Here is a 20224-nt window from a genome sequence, read left to right on the forward strand (position 1 = left end):
GTCGATATATCTTTCTAGATCTTAATGATGATGATTTTTTTTTAACTTCTTCCCGCTTACTCCCGTTAAAATTGCAGGCTGACCTTTGTCTCCTATTTCTAGTGCCAGTGATATTTACGAGCTAAAGCATACAAAGTTCAAGCTAAAAAGAATTTCAGAAATTAAAAATTACTACTTATAATGCATAAACACCTTTATTTACGTAATTTTCCTGAAAAAAAAGCACTTTTGTGACCGTTTTCTTGAAAATAATAAGATTGTTAATAGGATAATCTGCCAATATTAGTAACAATAATTATTATTATTTTACTAACTATAAATCTTTTCGCATCACACTGTTTTTTTCAATAATTTTCAAACTAAGTTTAATAGATTTTTTCATGAAAAAATTCCGCATTTCTTTAATTGTAAGTATTGCAACTAGTACAATTGAAGTAACAGTTTATGCGCACCCAAAAACTTTATTGCTTTTTTTGAAAAATCGTTCTGATACTCAACTGAATATAAAACAAGATTGCGATGAGATTTCACAAAACTCCGGAAAATATAAACAACACTTTAAGCTAAAGATAACCAAAAGCAGTCTGAAAAACAGAAATTGTGAAAGACAGCTGTAAAATACCATCTGAATACTTTTGCCTCAAGGTTTATCCAAGTCATCACTTTTATTCACCGAACAAAAATTCGAAATCGATGGGTTTCCCATTTCCGTGAGATGACATTCGAAAAGCTTGAAAATTTGAGACCTAAGCAACAGCGATATTGCAGGTTTTTTTACTTGTCTATTTGAAGAAATTTCTGAAAGAATGTAAACATGCGATAGATCTGTATTGCTAAGATTTTGAATCCAAAATGTTTTTCAAAAAAGAATCGGTACTTTGTTTCAGCTCTTGCTAAATTATTTTATATTGATGCTTCGGAAGCTGTTGTAAGCAATAAAGTATTTTTCCATATTGTAACAGTTAATGTAAATTTTGCCGTTCTAACATAATTTAAATTATTCTATTTTAGAGCAGTTAAAATGTTTGTTCATAATAGCAATTTAAATTTATTTGCAACGAAACAAATCAAAAGAAAGGGGGCACCAAATTTCTGTCATCAAAAATTTACTTTGTTTAGGGACCAGTGTTTGGGGCCTCTAACCTAAAATCCATAAACTTGGTATAATAGATCATTTGCCAATGTAGATACAGTCCTGAAATCTTTTTTGACTTTGCCTATTTCCAATAATAGTGAAAAACGATTATTTTTACTATTGAAGAGAATTAAGTGTCCTTTGCGGTCTCTCATTTCTGATAGTAAATTTTCAATAGAAGGAAGTTTGACCGCAAAACTTGATTATGAGGACATTAGGGATGAACTTACTATAAGAAAACAAAGGAGAAAATATATAAAGAATCATTGATGTGCAGAAAGCACATTATGATTTACCTTTACCATTTGTATCATAGTTTTTCAATCTGCGACTGTAAAAAAAATTCTAGCATGAAAACCATAAATTTATTTTAGATTTATATATTAAATGATTTTTTTGCAAAACATCTTAATTATTAATTTTTTCGTATGAAAACGATATTTTAAAGTTTTCTTTCTATCAAAATATTATCAAACACTTACCTTTATATATTTTGTGTGTGGGGGGGGGGCACCATATTTGTCAGTACCCCCGGGGCACCCAGGTGTGTAAATCGGTCCCTGATTAAAGCTGGTATTAAGTTATATAAACTTATTGTGTTTTACCTGACAAAAATCCGTCTACCTATCTTGTAAAACAGAAAAAAAAAAGCAAAACAAACAAAAATCCCCCCTTCCCCACAGCGATTTTTCCCGACAACAGCACATCTAAAGGGTGATATTATACACGCAATGTCGTTGTATAATATCACCCAGAAACACTTATCGAAACATAAAAGCGAAACAAAAAATCTTTGTGCTGTTATATTCAGTCTTCAACGTTTTTAACACTGTAACAGCAAGACACATTTCATCACTAAAAACTATTTTCGGTAATAAACATTCACAACTCCAACCTTGAATTTAAGTAAGCGGAAAAAGCTGACTTGCTTCCTGCGTAAACGCGACAGGTAGTTCGTTCACTTACGTAGTACTTTGCAACACCCCACCACTACCGATAGCGTTGCACAATAGTTGAATATTTCATTTACTAATATTTCTCTTTTCTAGGCATGGAGTTTACGTTTCTCGAAGTAGCGGAATAATTTCGCTGTCGAAAGGCAACATGGGTAAGTTTTGTATGATATTTATTTCATACTAATTTTGAACTGCACCATTTCAAATACAGAAGCATTTTGTAGAAGTCCCAGTAGCTTGTTTCTACAGTAAGTCTTTGCTGTTGTCCGTAAATGATGTCACAGTTTAATTGTAATAATTTGTGATAAGGTAAAATGGAAAGTGTGATAAAAAGTGGGACGTTCCATTTTCAGGTTTAAATGAAAGCATTTACAGCTGGAAGATTAAACATTTTTATATTTTTATGTTAACACTTTTTACTTTCTTTTACAAAAAAAGAAGTACTGTATTCGCAAAAAAAAAAACAAAAAAAAAGAAATGCACTCAAAAATCCAGAGGTGCCCACAGGGGGGATTATGGCGCAAGTTGCGCCATCAAAATTTTTGGGGGGATTTTTTAAATTTATTTATTTAAATTTATTTCTTGATTTATTTTTAATTTAAAGTATTTATTTTATTTTGTTCTGTTTATATTTCATTTTATTTATTTATTTAGTTTGTGTGGGTATATGTCATTGGCGTAGCAGAGAACTTTTCTAATAAAATAATAATAATATTAATAATTAATTTTTAAAAAACACTGCGGACAGTGCCTTTGGCGCTCTTTAGTGTTGAATTTAATACTAACTCGTGTTGAACTATAGTTAAGATTTTCTTAATGTTTTGTTATGAAGTTTGTAATTTATGTCTTATAATTTGTAAGTTTTTTAACTTTACTTTTTTAATTTTGCTTACTGTTATGTATGTGTATTTTGTTTGTTAATAAATTTTATCTTTATCTTAAAAAAAAAAAAAAAAAAAATTAAAATCAAATAAACAAACAAATAAATATTATTTTTAAAAAGTAAATAAAATTAAAAAAGAGAGCTAAAAATATACAAATTTAAAAAAAGGAAAGAGATGAGAAAAGTTTCGGGGGGATTTACGCCATTGAACTTGGGGGGATGGGCACGCCTGCAAAAATCGACCTGATTTCCATTTTGCTTATCCCCAAATGAATGTTCCTTTTTTTTTTTTTTTGACCCGACCACACCTGCATATATACCTAAGAACGTATAGGCGCCCGAAATATGCATTTTGACTATTCCCGAGTTAATTACAACGAGTTTCTCGTGACGTCTGTATGTACATATGTATGTGCGTATAGATGTAGCATAACTCAAAAACGGTATGTCCTAGAAAGTTGAAATTTAGCACATAGACTCCGAGTGGGGTCTAGTTGGGCACCTCCCTTTTTGGTTGCATTCGGGTTTTTCTAAAGGAGTCTTTTGCACTTTTTGGGGGGGGGGGGAATCATTGTTTATTTCGATGCGAACTCAAGTGGTGTTATAATTTGGCTGACACTTGGCGATATATTGCCAGTCTTTCGGTCGCCAAGTTTTGACGTCAACTTGGCGACAAATTTGGCGGTTTTTTTTTATTATTTTTAAATCTGGTTTCAATTTGGCCACTGTTGGTGATATTTAGAGAGTTAACTATTGAATCACATTAAAATTGCCAATAATGGAGAAATAACATTAAATTGGTGTAAAAGGAAGTCATATGATGCACACATCAGCTCGCTTATCTTGCATTTACATTCATAAGACTAAAACGCTATTTTCTTCAGATGATATTCTTTTGTATTATCACTGGGGTTTTATTTTGCGATGAAAAATATCGATGCAGATTAAGTTTTCAACTAATTCTTAGTTAAAAGCTTATATTTACTAAAAAATTAATTTAACCTAATTGAGATTATTTGTGCTCTTGAGGAGACGATAGAGTTCAGAAAAACAATGTTTCAAATTCTGAAATACTACTGTTTTCACTTGCTCTTTCATATTAATATTTACTAGCTATAGTAATGAAAAATGATAAATAGGCTTTGTGTTACAATATGAATAAAATGAAAAACCAGAGTAAATAAGCACAAATTAATTTTCTTGAAAATGCGTGCCTTATTTTCGTTGGTTTTTCATTTTAACTATATTGTACACTAATTAGGTTTTTTTTTTTTTTGCAACCTTTAGTCCTATTTGTTTATACGTGCGAACACAAATAATCCTTATCACTGTTATACTCTCAAAATGTTTGTGTGTGTGCTTTGAAGCACATAGTTACGTTCCAAAATAAAAATTATCAAATAAATATGATTAGCAATGTAAAGCTTTGTTTCTTCACTGTTAGTATACAGAATACTCGCTAAAGTCCGTTGCCACCCAAATAATTTATGAACGGCAAGAGCTTTTATCATGAAAGTGGGGTCTAAGTATAGTAAAGTTGTCATACATTATATACACAATGAAGCTGGTAATGGGTCAAAACTTCGCGGCCGAAACTTCGCCGGTCAATACTTCGCGGCCAAAACTTCGCTCGGTCAAAACTTTGCTTGGTCAAAACTTCGCGTGGTCAAAACTTTGCGTGGTCAGCTAACTATTTGAAGCACTTCGCGTGGTCGCTATTGAATCAACTTCGCGTGGTCAAAACTTCGCGTGGACAAAACTTTGCGTGGACAAAACTTCGCCTGAACAAAACTTCGCGTGGTCAAAACTTCGCGTGGACAAAACTTCGCTTGATCAAAACTTCGCGTGGGCAAAACTTCGCGCAGTCAAAATTCCGTGCGTACAAAACTTTGCACAAACAAAACTATGTACGTGCATTACTTTTCGCATCTAAATAAAACTTCTTAAAAATAAATTATTTTAGTTTTAATTGAAAAAAATCTTTAAATTACATATACAGTCGACGCTCGTTATAACGATCACACATTTTAAAAATCATTCCATTATAGTGACTAGTGGTAAAAGTCCCAACTTTATTCCTATATGCTCTATGTTAATTTGCTTCCGGTATAACGACCGATCTATATTTCTCAATAAAAAAAAAAAAAAAAAATAAAAAAAAAAAACGAAACGCTTCTGAATTTGACTGAAAAGTTTTGAAAAACTAGCTTTAAAATAGGACTGGAAATAAATGATGTAAAGAATTAAAATAAAATGCAAAATTTTCAATCATCAAAAATTTTTCAGTTAGTTAGCTATAGAACATTAAATTATTATTATAAAACCAATTCCTCGTCTTCGAAAAAGTGATAAACTAATCTTTATTTAAACTTGAAATCTGTATCAATTTATTACTTCATTAACTTGCTATAGTTAAACTCATTTAAGATTTACACAATTAACTTGCAATCAAGTAATTCATTATGAAAAATTAAGTTCTTTATATAGAGTGTATCTAAAGCGTTCCCGGAAATCATTAAACGATAACCCTCCCCCCCCCCCCCAAAAAAAAGATACATTTTTACTTTTTAGCTAAGTTTATATGATATGTTTATTGAAGTTCATTGTTATGAATGCGCGAAGTTCTACCCACGCGCGCGAAGTTCTGGATAGGCGAAGTCACGAAGTTATGAATCAGCGAAGTTGACCGCGCGAAGTTTTGTCCACACGAAGTTTCGACCACGCGAAGTTTTGTTCACGCGAAGTTTTGACCACGCGCAGTTTTGTCCACGCGAATTTTCGGCCGTGAAGTTATGACCGGCGAAGTTTCGGCCGCGAAGTTTTGACCCCAAACCAATGAAAGCCACTTACTGAGCCACCTGGCGGCACAACTCGGAGTTAGTGTTCTGATCTCAAAAACGGTAAAATACGGGTCGAAAAACCAACTACAGAGTTGTTCAGCATCATCAAATTCAGCAAGAAAATATTCCGTAAAGCAATGTCAAAAATGGTAGTCGTAAAATGCGTACCAGCTCTTAGTCGTCTGGTATATAGGTTGAGTAAAATTGCCTTTATATCCTCCTGACCTGAACCCTTAGACTTTTTTTTTGTTAGAATATATCACGCCGCGAGCGTATGCAAACCCTCAACCCACGTTGAATGGACTTTGTTCATTGTATGACTTACCACGCTTTACAATGTGTAGCATGAAGTGCAGTCCCGTACCCAGATTGGTGTTTGTGCTGAAATACATCACATTCAGTATTACACATAGATGAGGCACTATTCGAAGAAGATCAGTACTGTTCAACGCTACAGAATAAAAGTCTATTTAATGCGTACTATTTTTAATATTACTCTGCGAACAATGTTTATTACTTAATTTATTGACTTTGTAATTGACTTTTTCCCGTATTTACCGTTTCTGAGATTAAAAACGTTAATTGTTTTGTAACCAGGTGGCGCTGTAATTGTCATCACTGCGTAACGCATGGTACTTTGACAATGCCTATACCCGGTTTAAGAATTTTTTAGGGTGGCAGCAGAATTCAGTGAGCACCCTGTATGTTTATGTAATATTGCGTGACATGATACTGAGATGGGGGGGGGGCAGAAGGGAGGGATTCTTTGGGACAAAATAAAAAGGAGTCAAATATATAAAAGAAAGCGCGATAATATTTATGGACAGCTCCTCTGCTCTTTAACTTCAAACAAATACTGGTTCCTTTCTGTTAATTACTTTTGTTGTGACTTTACTCTTAGCTGTACTGACAAATATTTTTTTTCTTTCTTCTTAATCGCTTTTCTTGTGTGTTCTTGCAATCGTCTTTTTTGTTTTCGCTAACTGCATTGACATCACCCGCATCTGGAGACAACTAATACTTTCACTCTTCATTGAAATCGGTGTCCGAAGAAAGCTTTTCGCAAAAGTATATGATACGTTTATTTTCTGTTTTCTGGAGATTTCATGTCCTAAGTTTTCGCTCACAATATTTTACGTTTATGTTTGTTTTTTGTTGCTAATATTAGCCAACTCTGTATTTGAGGAAAAAGAGAGCAATGTTGAACGGAAACGAGCTGATGTGTGCATCACGTGACTTCCTTTTACACCACTTTAATGTTATTTCTCCATTTTTGGCAATTTTAATGCGATTCAATTGTTAACTCTCTAAATATCACCAACAATGGCCAAAATATGTGGCCCAGTTGGCGACAAAACTTGGCGACCAAAAGACAAGTGATATATCGCCAAGTGTCCGCCAAATCTAGAGTGCTCGGGAAAAAGAGTATAAGTCGCGCCTACATTCAGATCAAAATGATATAAGTCAAATAATTTAATTATTTTCAACAATATAGTTCAAATGAAGGTTAAGCAATGTTGATTTACTAATTTTGAAAAAGAAAATTGTAGTAAACATTGTGAAAATAAACAAACACCTGATGGAGTGGTCTACTTCTGAAATCTAGAAGGAAAGCTGTGGAAAAACAGCTCCCCTTAAAATTCAGTATTTTTGACTTATACTCTTTTGCCCGAGCACCCTAGAAATTATAACACCACTTGAGTTTTCATCGAAATTAACAATGGTTTCCTCCCAAAAAGTCGCAAAGAACCCTTTAGAAACGCCCGAATGCAACTAAAAGGGGAGGTGCACAACTAGACCCCACTAGGAGTTTCCGTACCAAATTTCAATTTTCTAGGACATACCGTTCTTGAGTTATGCGAGATACATACACATACACACACGCACATACGCACATACATGTATACACACATACAGACGTCACGAGAAAACTCGTTGTAATTAACTCGGGGATTGTCAAAATGGATATTTCGCGTGTCTATACGTTCTTATCCACGTGTGGTCGAGTCGAAAAAAAAACTCAACATTCATTCGGGGGTCAGCTAGATGGAAATTAAGGTCGATTTTTAAGTGAAAATTTTTTTTTTGCGAATACAATACTTCCTTTTTTGTGAAAGGAAGTAAAAAGCACGTAAGAAAAACAGCTATCGCCATATGAAAGAATGCTATAAACATGCATATTTACTGCCTGGAAAATAAGTTCTTCTGCATTTTGAATTTCTTGCTATGGCTTCTTGGAATCAACAACAATAAGAACTCAACGAAATTTTACTGTGTACGTGCGTCAACTTTAGAGCTATACAACGTATTTCTAGAAAAACAGACACGTTTTTAGAATGCATTTGATTAAAAAATATCGATATAACAACATTTTAATTTCAATTTATTAGAAAATCTATTTTATCAATATTGCTATTTTTTAGTTATAATATTTAACTAGTTGCTCTCTTTCGTCTATGTGATTTTTCCATTCTGTTATTTACAAGAGTATTTTTTCATTAAGACACAAATCAAATAATTGATTAGTATTTTTAAATGTTTCTTTCAGATGAAAAATATTTGTACATGAAGCGCAATTTGGATAATTAGATAGTATTGGCACAAGGAATACTGTATACTGTGCATGAATAAAATGCAAAAGATGATTTAAAAAAAGCCTGAATTTCATCTTTAATTTTCATAACGCAAATTAATATATAATGCGAAAATCGGTTTATATTTATTTTCAGACTAAAATATATGTTCATCAAGATTATTTTCTCCCTAATGTTTTCATTAGAAAACACAATCGATATGATATTTACGTGAATTTTACATTTACATGAATTTTGCTCTAAGAAAACGTTTATCGCAAAATTAAAGTTCAGTAAAGAATACTTAAAGGATTTTTTTTTAAATCCTAATGCTTTCAGCGAAAATCATAGAAACCTCACAACATTTATTTAGCAAAGAAAGTGAGAAATGTGTTTTTCAGAAGCTCATCTAAAGTTTTAAAAATACGATTAAGAATGGGTGATTATGATTAAATTCATCCTGTTTGAACTTCTTTTTTTGGACAAAGCTCGTTCAATGACAAGTTATTAAAAATCCATATACACGTTATACAAACTATTGGGAAAATAAACTTGAAATAAGAAAACATTTGCTTTAACTATTACCATCAAGAAAGAAAGCGGTACTCGAAGAAAAAGCAACAATTTATTAGCAAAATACTTGATTTTCCGTAGAATCTTTTCAATTTTTTCATGTGTTTCTTGCACATGTTCAAAGCCTGTTATAGCGTGTTCAACAGGTTTCTTTATTAATTGCATTAACCATGCGTTAAGAACTACATTTAATTAAGAATGGATCCAGCACATTTTTCACGGGAGGGTGATTGATTTGTATTACTTGCCCTTTACTAAGTAATCCTGGTTTGCAAATATTAATTACACATGTTTCGGACTTCAGTTAAAATTATTTCCGGGGAGAGCTGCGAACCTCCCTTACCCTAACCTTATCATCCTCATATATATAATAGCCTATGATCGAGGAACGCGCCTGTTTCAACAATGAAACTCGAGCAACAGCATGCTTATTTGATAATATGTTTTGGTGATGTTTAACATGCAGGGAAAGGCTTTATCGTGACAAGGCTGAACTCGATCCGGTAGCTTAACTGTTTTACTGGTAAGATTGTGTCATTTCAGGGAACTGCAGAAACGAAAAAGCGGTCAACTATGAACGCTATCTACTGGAGTTTAGGGTTAATCCACTGGAGTTAGGGTTGAAATTTCAACTATCAAAATATCATCAAACAGGCAATTGCTTCGTTAAAATGTAGAAGAAGAGAAGCAATTTTCATCCATCAAACCTTGACGGGCGATTTTCTAGTTATCAATAATCACCTAAAATTGCGTTTTTTTGAATTTCAATGTCGAAAATCTACCAGTAGAGAGTTCTTAGAGAAGTAACGAAGCCTTCACTCACACACACACAGCGGTAAAAAAGGTCACTTAAAAGGTAACTCGTATCTCTCAGATACAGTACTTTTCTTCAAACCCTAAACTCAAATACACATGAAAAATATCTCAAATCATTTTCCAAAATGACAAGCTTACTAGATTCACGAGGTTCAGTTGCGAGAGATATGCCAACAACTTATATGCATGGAATAACGTATCAGAGAGTCACGCGTAACCTTTCATGTAAGTATTAGAACCCCTATAAGTACTCAGGCCGACTTATCCGCGATTTTGGATCAAAAGGTGTTCGTACTCGCTGCGCAATGCATTTTTTTTTTCTTCTCGCAAATACATAATGAGATTTGAATTTGGAATGAACTAAATATGTGAAAACAAGAACCCAGAAACTCAACATAAAAATACAAATACGCAGGAAATAAACTCTCTAATTCCTTTTACAGTATTAGAATTTGAAAGAAAATAAACTAGTCCAATTTCTGGCAACCTTGTATTCTTTGCAGCTTAGACTTTTATAATTAAATTAGAAATTAATCAGAAATGAACTGAAACTGTCTCAAACTAATGTTCAAAATAAGTCTTTCAACCATACTGAAAATAAAAATACTTAAGAGTTTATGATATAAAGATTCGCACATCGAGCTCCAGTTTCCAGGTTTCCAGTCAGAACGGTGGCAATTAATAATACACTTTTTTCTTCTTTCTGCCTGATTCGGGAATCTAACCGAGCGGAATCCTTTCTCTGTACTGTTTGTACAATTAGTTGCGGCACAACCACCCATTTTTATGTCTTTAATACAGCCAATAATAACATTGTTTTACAAGCATGCTCCACGATAATGGATCAACAGCAGACGACTTTTGATCCAAGATGTCGGACGCGTCGGCTCCTTACTATAGGGGCTTTAGTTAGTATAGAAGCCGTGCCAGCTGAAAGGTCATTTCAGTTTCGTCAACGTGTTGTGAGGATCTACTAATTATTGTAATAAATTTAAATCTAGAATCGCAATGAATCTGTTCTTTTATTCAGAACTAGCCGGTACCCGCATGACTTTGCCCGTAGTAGAAAATTAAAAGGTCATTTGGTACGCCTATATATTTATAAATAATGGATGATGAATTTCTCGCCAATTTTTTATATTCATTTGCTCTCCCATGTTACGGTTCCACGTTATGATAATTTCGTCATTTACTCTACCTTTTTATGATAATTTGCTCGGTAAAATGTTCTTAAAATTGTAATAGAAAAAGAACAAAATCAAATTTTCGAAAAATCGCTTCGAGGTGCACACCCCCATGCTACAAACTAATTTTGTGTCCAATTTCATAAAAATCGGCCGAACGGTCTAGGCAATATGCGCGTCACAGACATCCAGACAGAGAGACTTTCAAGTTAATTATTAGTAGAGATAAAGAAACATTTTGTCTTCCATAATAAAATCAAACTTCAAAATGTCGCGTAGTAAAACTTCATTTTTCAAAAGAAAAATAATTCTACAAGAAAAGATTTTAACTAAGAGTTTCTTCAGCAGCTTTCTTCTTTCAGTCTTTCTGCCGAATAATTAGGGAAAAAAAGTTTTTTAGTTTCTTTTGTCAAAGATTTTTTTCTTTCTCTACCGTTGAAGCAAATAGTTCAAATTATTACAATCAAAGTTACTCAGTTAAATGAAATGGGTTTGTGCTTTAAATTTGTAGAGAAATGAAAATATGTTGATGAGTTTTAAGATAAATGAATGCGATTTATAATTATGTTAAGTTAGTCTTCAGGCTGTTAAACTAAAATGAACTTGTAATTTTATCTGCCTACCTTCAAATTACTTCTTAGAAATATTTGATTTTAATGGAAATGGCTTCTCGAATAAAGTTCCTTACCTTTATATTTCGCTCAAGCTTTGAATAGGCAACTGCGCAATTTTTACAATTAAAAATCAAATGATATTTAAAATTACCTTGAAGTTGACGAATGTTAAGCAAAATTCTGACATTCAAAAGCTTGCAAAAATTTCTTAAAAATCCTAAGAACTTTTAATTTCAATAAAAACTCTTTTTTAGTCCTCAAACTTTCTTGTAACATTTTGAAATGTAATTTTCCGTTTATTTATTGCAAGAAAAAACGTATATGCTTTTTATAGGACATTGGTACTCGGAAAAAACTGCATTTCACTTGGTTAAAAGTTTGCATCTTCACACAATCCTATTTGCCTTGTCTGGTCTAAAAGTTGAAAAACATGCTGTTAGTATTAAAAAAAAAAAAAAAAAAAAGCGAGCTGATGTGTGCATCACATGACTTCCTTTTACTCTAAATTAAAGATAATAGTGCTTGGGAGTGAGCAAAGAAACATTTTAAATATTTTCACCAAAAGTTTGTTGCGAACCAAAGCAAACAAAACGTTTTATACAGATAAATTTTCCCAATATTGGCACTTTTAATGTGATTCAATGGTTAACTCTCTAAATATGGTCAAATTGAAACCAGATTTAAAAAAAAAAAAGGCCAAATTCGTCGCCAAGTTGGCGACAAAACTTGGCGACCAAAAGCTTGGCGATATATTGCCAAGTGTTTGCCAAATTATAGTACCGCTTGAGTTTACATTAAATTTACAATGATTTTACTCCAAAAAGGTGTAAAAGACCCCCTTTGAAACATCCGAAAATGCAACCAAAAGAGAAGGTGCACAACTAGACCCCACTTGGAGTCTATGTACCAAATTTCAACTTTCTGGGACATACTGTTCTCGCGTTATGCGAGATACATACACACATACGCACATACAAACGTACATATGGACGTCACGAGAAAACTCGTTGTAATTAACTCGAGGATCGTCAAAATGGATTCTCCAGGCCTCTATACGTTCTTAGGCATGTATCCACGTGTGGTCGGGTCGAAAAAAAAAATCAACATTCATTCGGGGGCGAGCAAAATGGAAATTAAGTAATTTGAGTGAAAATTTTTTCGCGAATACAATACTTCCTTTTTTTGTAAAAAGAAGTAAAAAGTACTTTTTTCTAGTTAAGAAAAAATAAGTTAGTCCTTACAGTATTTTTACATTGCTTAAGTAATATTAGATTTCAATATTTTTTAACTATACTGCTCCATACTTAAAATACAAGGCCATCTCAGTTATTCCATCCGAGGACTGCAGTTTCGTGCTTTTTAGCACTCATCAGCCCGGAATAGGAAGTAACTGACCTGGAGGAGGAAAACCTCTTGAAGGAGCCAAGAGAGCCAAACAAACTGGTAGCTAACGTAGAATTAGCACACCAGACGAGTGACCGCAACAATGGTGCGGTTCAACTCAAAGATTGATGGCAAAGCATGGTACTTTGCAGTAAGTTACCGCCCTAAAAGTTACCGTCTGTCTGGTATGCTGATTCCACATAAGCTACCAGTTTGTTTGGCTCTCTTCGCTCCTTTTATAATGGTTTTCCTCCTCCAGCTCAGTTACTTCCTATTCCGGGCTGATGAGTGCTAAAAAGCACGAAACTGCAGCCCTCGGATGGAATAACTGAGCTGGCGGTGTATTTTAAGTATTTCTGTCTTAGCCCAGGGTTAGGGCGGTAACTTACTGCAAAATATGTTGCTCCATATTTTCCTTTTCATTGGTGGAATTAAATATCTAGAATCAGCAGATATGACAGATATCTGCTATAGACAGATATATATATATTGCTTGTGACTGTTTGCTTAAAACCAACTTTTGAAGTCCACCAAACTTCCCCCTCATATATTTGACGCAACATACTCTAAGCAGTCCTCTTAGATCCAGAAAAGGAAAGTCTAGGCTTACAGGAATATCTTTTAGTAAATAAAATATGGTCTTTGCCTTGATATACAGAATTTTGTAAGTGCCTACAAATTCCTTAAAAGTTAACAATTCTCATTGACACTCAAGCAAAAAGAAACTCTTCTTTAAGTAAAGCTCTGGCCACTTCTTCTAAAAAAAAGATATACCTACACACAAATTATTGTGGGCGTCGGAGCCCCCTCAAACCCCTAGAGTCGGCGATAGTGACTAACTGTTATAGAGTAAAATTTTTCATACCCAGTTATTCTCTGAGAGCGCAGTCTTGGACACAATACACAAAATGTTGTCTCAGTTCATTCAAAATAAAAGGAGGTATCTAAAGTTAAAACATTGAAAGTATGCAATAAATAAATACCTTTGTGCCGAGGAATAACAGGAAATATGTTTTTTTTTTTTACCCTACTGACCCAACACACTTCACTCTCGGAAATGAATTTTCAAATCTCATGAAATTTTCGTTGTTTTTGACGAAATGTCTTCGTGTAAAACGCTTCGAATAATCCGTGAATTTGAGCACGAGTTTCTGACCCAAAAAATGAAAGAATCGACGCAAATGACGATATTTTTCTAAGGTTGAAGAATTCTTGAAAGTGAGCTTTGCATTTCTGAGAATGTTAAAAATTGAAAGGAGGAGATCCATTGTGACTACCGACACATTGAACCATACAAAAAAAAGACTATTTTTAGGCTTTGTCTTTGATTATACACTCAAAAAGGAGGTAACAGAACAAGAATTATCAATTGTTGTCTTTTAAAACAATTCTTAAATGATTTTTTTTTCTAGGTACTGCTGACATATCACTTACCATGTATCTTCAATGATGATTCTTGGTGCTTGCATCTTACTTTTGGGATCAGCACTAGTCATAACTTCTCAGACTGTAGTTGATCACTGTCCATTTCACCTAACCAACATTTCATTTGAATGCGAATATGCAAAGAATGAATCATCATGGAAGTCAAAGTGCGAAAGTTTGGATGATGAAACTGATTTTGAAGAGCCCCATTTTTTCATTGCTGAAATGTACGGCACTGATCCGTTTGATGCGACTGATGAAGAAAATATAACACTTATCAACTATTTAAACAATGCTACCTTTTCTTCGAGTTCAGTTTTTGTCAGTTGTCCAAGTAATGTGAGAAGCATTGTCGATTTCGATCCCAGCGCAACACCAAACTTGTGCAAATATTATACAAGTTGTTTGGCATCCATGCGAGAAATTTCTTACGATGACTCCATCTTGACCTTGAAAGTATCAAACTCAAGCTTTGTCAATATATTTCTTTATTCACATAATTTGCACCAGTTAACGGATCTAACTATTACTAATGTTTCATATGTGAGTTTAGTGCGAACTAGTTTATCTGACAATTTCTTGCTGAGACATTTGATACTGTCGTTTAACAATATTTACAGCCTTCCTGACAACATTTTTGAAGGACTGAGAAATTTAGAAACGCTGGATTTGTCAGGTAATAAATTGCAGATTCTTAGTTTTAGTATGTTCAACTTTTTGCCTGATTTAAAAGATTTAAACGTATCTTTTAACACATTAGAGAGTATTGCAAGTGATACATTTATCCGTTTACCCAAACTGAATTCGGTAGATCTGTCTCATAATAATATAAAAGCAATAGATGGAGCATTATTTTCACGAAATAATATGTTGACTACATTAATCTTAAATTTCAATGATATAGTAATTCTTCAAGATAACTTACTGCGAAATTTAAAGGAGTTGAAATATTTTTCCTGCTCATTTTGTAAAATCAATTCTTTAGGGAACCATTTGTTTCAAGATTCTACAAAACTAAATACTGTTATCTTAAACAATAATCACATAAAGCAACTTTATAAAGATATTTTCCAAAATGTGAATAGTTTATATGACATTGATCTTTCGAGGAATGAGCTGTTTCACTTAGACACTAATATTTTTAAAAATAAATCCCATTTATTTAAGCTAAATTTAACATCAAACCATCTAAACAACATAAGTGAACTTTTCAACGAAGCTCCAAATATACGGATATTGGATTTGAGTCGTAACAGCATACAGCATGTTATTGATGATCACATTAAAGACTTCACAGACTTAGAGTTTATTGACTTTTCTGAAAACTATATTTCATTCCTACAGCTGGGTCAAACGACGATACCTAGAGTTCGAAATATGTACCTGACAAGAAACAAAATCTCAAAATTCATAGTTGGTTGGAAACAGCTGATGTATCTCGAATATCTTAACATGGATTACAATCAGTTAACTGAACTAGAAATTCCTCCGTGCATACAAAATATAAAGCAAACGATTACTTTTTCATTCCGATTCAATAATATTTCTAGAATACTTATAGAATCTCTTATGAAAGATGAAACTCGGTCCCGAAATGATAGATACCTAGCTGGATGCCTTTTCAATGGTCTGGCAAAAAATTTTGTCGATATCACTGAAAATCCATTGCGCTGTGATTGTGAGTTATATCCTTTTTATCTTTACTTGAAACACAAGCGTTCGAAATGGATTGGGTTGGATTCATTTATAAATGAAGAGCAGATTGTTTGTGCAGAACCGGAATTTCTTCAAAATATCTCAGTGATATCTTTACCGGTAGACACATTTAGTTGTTTTAGTGACAGTCCTTGTCCTCAACCATGCATGTGTGGTATCAGAGGCAGTGACAACCAAACGTTTGTGAATTGCACTGGACGGAAACTTGAGAGTATTCCATCTGATATTTCACCTGAAGTTACTGTATTATATTTCAATCAAAATAAACTTACCACATTAAGTTCTTTGAATAATCCAGCGTGGAGAAACTTGACAGAGCTACATGTGGATGGAAACGCCTTGCGAGATTTGGCAGATTGGGAAATTCCACCATCCTTGCATTTCTTATCTGTGAAAAATAATACTATTGAAACTTTACCACACGATCTTATGAACTTCATATCAAACCACACCAGCTTTAGGTTAATGTTTGCAGGCAATGGCCTCACTTGCAATTGTACAAGAAAAAAGTTAAAGCATTTCCTTCTGCAATATCCACTCTCAGTTATTGACTCCAGTGACATACTTTGCAAAATAACTAACAATGACACTGTTACAACTCTACCTCTGACAAGTGTGCCAGATTCAATACTTTGCCCTTTTACTGTGAAAACCTATAATGAAGCAGCTAGTGTTATTTCTTTGTGTGTATTTTTTAGTTTACTTATAGCCATAATGCTGTTTTATTACAAGCAGCGCCAGTTAATTCTTTCATTTATATATATGCATTTCAACCATGTGTTCCATTACTGCTTTGAAGATGGTGATATGGATGATGATAAAGTATTTGATGCATTTATTGCTTACAGCAGTAGTGATCGCGATATAGTGATGAGTTTGCTTGAAGAACTAGAAAACAGTGCACCATTTTTTCAGTTATGCATTCATGAGCGGGATTGGTTACCTGGACGATTCATAACTGACAACATCATGGATTCCGTTGAAAGCAGCAAAAGAACAATTATAGTTCTCTCTGAAGCTTTCATATCTAGTCCCTGGTTTGCAATTGAACTTCGGGCAGCCGTTATTCCAATGGCATACGACAAGCTGAATAGATTGATAATAATCATGACCGACAAATCTGCTTCTTTGGACAATGTGGATGCAGAATTGCGGCAGGTGATATCAAAAAGAACTTATTTAGTTTGGGGCGAAAGATGGTTTTGGGAGAAACTAAGGTATGCCATGCCACGGAAAAGTACTGCTGTGATATCTGATGACACCCCAGAAAATATTTTGTCCTGTCACCGAAATAGTAGTGAAATGAAATTAATTCGAAACGTTTAGGCATGACAGAGCTGAAAAGTTTCTTGCTGATTTTGTCCATACTGCCCTTTTAATTAAAAAAATTTCGCTTTTTCCTTGAAATACATTGCTAGAAACAATTAGGGGAGCACATGGTTTTAACAAAACCGAGAACAATATTATTCCGAAAACTAATTTCCAATAAAGCCTCCTTTTTTTCAGGAAACATGAGGATACAATGTAAACTTCGGAGGCGAATCAACATTTCTGTCGTCGAAAATCAGAAAGAGGATACAAGTGCAGAAATCGCGATTTTACAGAAGCCCATTTTTTCATTGTCTGAGCGGTAAAATTCAACCGTTGATTGTTTTTTTTATTGGAAAATGCCACAACACCGTAATTTACCGGATTCCACGGTTTGACGTTTTGTCGGGGGACTGGAATTCGGGAAAACACAAAGAACTGTAGCAGACGATGTTGGAGATGCCTTATTTCATGTTCATTTCACTGTTCTAGAGGAGTAAAGTTCCCAGTCAAATGTTTTCTGCTTCTTTTTTACTATGTTGCATCTTAATACACGTGTAAACTACATTTTATGCCTTTGCAACTTTGCAAGGCTACCTCACAGCGGTTTATTCACTTCTGTGTGCTTGCTCTCCTAATTGCTTTGAGCAGTGTACATTAATGATCCATTGGGTGTAGTGTCAGGTATTAGTAAAAACAATTACCCCTTATTATATCGCGATTGTTGGGAAGCAACACAAAAGCACCAAAATCCAAAAATCGCGATCTAACTGAGGTCATAAAAAGTAGCGATTGAATTAATGTATAAATTAATGACATTTTACACCAACAGAAAGATTAATTGATCATCACACTAGGGCGGTTCGTTAGCAAAAAACAAAAGGAAATTAGTTGACTAACTTTTCTTTAAAAATAATAATGATAATTATAATAGTTGTTTTATTGTGCAATACGAATGGAAAACTGCAGCTTCAACTGGAACAGATTAAATGCATGAAAAATATGTCAGTTTTGATGATCGATTAAATAGAAAACTTTTGAAGCGTAAATGTTTTTTCTGTGATGCCAAATGCAAAGCAACATTTTTTCTCTTTAAAATATAAATTTTCGGGACACAAAGGAAAAATGCGCTTTTTTAAAACCTTTTAAGCGCCAATGTTCCCAAATGGGAACATCAACTTTAAAAAATCGTAAAAAATTAAGTTTCGCTTGTGAGGGCTTAAATTTTTTTTCCTATTTATTGCCAAAAATAGACCTGAATTTTTAAAAGGAAAACAAGTTTTATTTTGTAATTACTGTTTTCAACAAAAATTCTCAAAAATATGATTTTTTACCGATTTTCAGGAAGACAGATAAAAAAATTGATATTTTAAAAAAAATGCTTAATTGTTTTGGTATTCTAGACTCACAATAAATGGATTTCTATTCTATTCTATTCAAGAGTCACAACTGACTACAACTGTATTTATGTCGAGGACTGCATACTAAGTGCCTTGCCTCCATTATTTTATATACCGATAGATGGCAGCACCATCACCGGATCGAACAGTTATAAATGGATTTGATGACCAAACAAGACAGATAATAATTTACAACAAAAATGTAGATCCTATAAGCGAACAAACTTCATTGTTCCCGGTTTCGACGCCTTTAAAAGCAGGTGGGCAACATTTCGACCTTTCACTGTTCCCCTTTCCGCCCCCTCCCATCCTTTTCGTCCCCAGTTTCAGAGTGGGAGTAATGTCGAAAAATCGCTTTGTGTGTTGAAATGAAGCTGTTTACAGCTCTTCCCTAATACCACTCTTAGGCTACAATCTGTTAGCAATAAATTAAAATCACTGGTCACATGAGACTTTCCAGAGATTTGGCCTCCAATGAATGATTTTACTTTTTGGCCTATTTTCCCAGTAAAAGTCAGATAAAGAAGAAACAAGCATGAAAGAAGGTTTAAAACACGAAATAGCAACTTTTTATGCAACTACAGTCACTAGTAGAAGAGAGTTGGAAAGAATGGAATAACTGCACTTATACCGAAAATTATGAAAAAAATTATTTCTAGCTAGTCCAGTAGGCTTACTAGTTAGCAAGTTAGAATTAAGCTAGAGTCTAAAGCTGCTACATCTATTAAACAGGCTGGAAATAATATTTCACGTTTTATTTCGGCACAAACGCAGCTGTTCCATTCCTCTCATCTTCCTGTTCCTCCTAACTATGCCCAAAGCAGTTTTCAACCTCATATTGAGCTTTGTATTTATACAAAATTGTTTTTAGTGTTCCTTTGCACCTATATAAAAATGGTGATAATCTGTAAATTTTTATGTAAAATTACATCTTTGACTTTTAAATTCCAATCCATTACAAGAAAAGAAGATTAAAACATAAAGTGCAAAAAAAATGTTTGTTTCAATTACTTTTTTATCTTTCCAATTTGAAACCATCACGGATTTTTATTTTTATTTTTGATCAAGACATGTTAAAACAAATGGAACTCATTTATATTCCTGCGATATTGGTGATTACAGGTAGCGAATACTGCATGATCTATTTTCTTACGAGTCAGTAAAACGTTGTAGTAAATTTACCATTTGATTCTCGTTTTCGTTTCTTACATGAGACAGTGAGAAGAAAAGGGATGCAAGTGGACTATTTTAAGTTTCGAGTAAAACGCGTTTAAAGATCGGAGCCTAGGTAGGCTTTCATTAAATTTTTTTTCTAAATCACGCTGTACATCAGCACCTACCAGGACTACTAGTACTATCTCTTGCCTCAAGACAGAGGAGAGGTTCGCCTACCATTTGTACGGGTTATCTCCAAATTT

General features: G+C 33.7%; 1 protein-coding gene across 1 annotated transcript in view; it reads left to right on the forward strand.

The window, feature by feature from the left end:
• The window catches only part of LOC129225032 (protein toll-like), a 36440-nt gene extending 18911 nt beyond the window's left edge, over window positions 1–17529 (forward strand). Inside the window, exon 2 of the mRNA XM_054859578.1 lies at window positions 15073–17529. Coding sequence (XP_054715553.1) covers window positions 15073–17424 — 2352 coding nt within the window. The 3' untranslated portion in view covers window positions 17425–17529. The remainder of the gene's footprint in view (window positions 1–15072) is intronic.
• The last annotated feature ends 2695 nt before the right edge of the window (window positions 17530–20224 follow it).

The sequence above is a fragment of the Uloborus diversus genome, chromosome 6 (genome assembly GCF_026930045.1).
Source record: "Uloborus diversus isolate 005 chromosome 6, Udiv.v.3.1, whole genome shotgun sequence".
Taxonomy (NCBI): Eukaryota; Metazoa; Arthropoda; class Arachnida; order Araneae; family Uloboridae; genus Uloborus; species Uloborus diversus.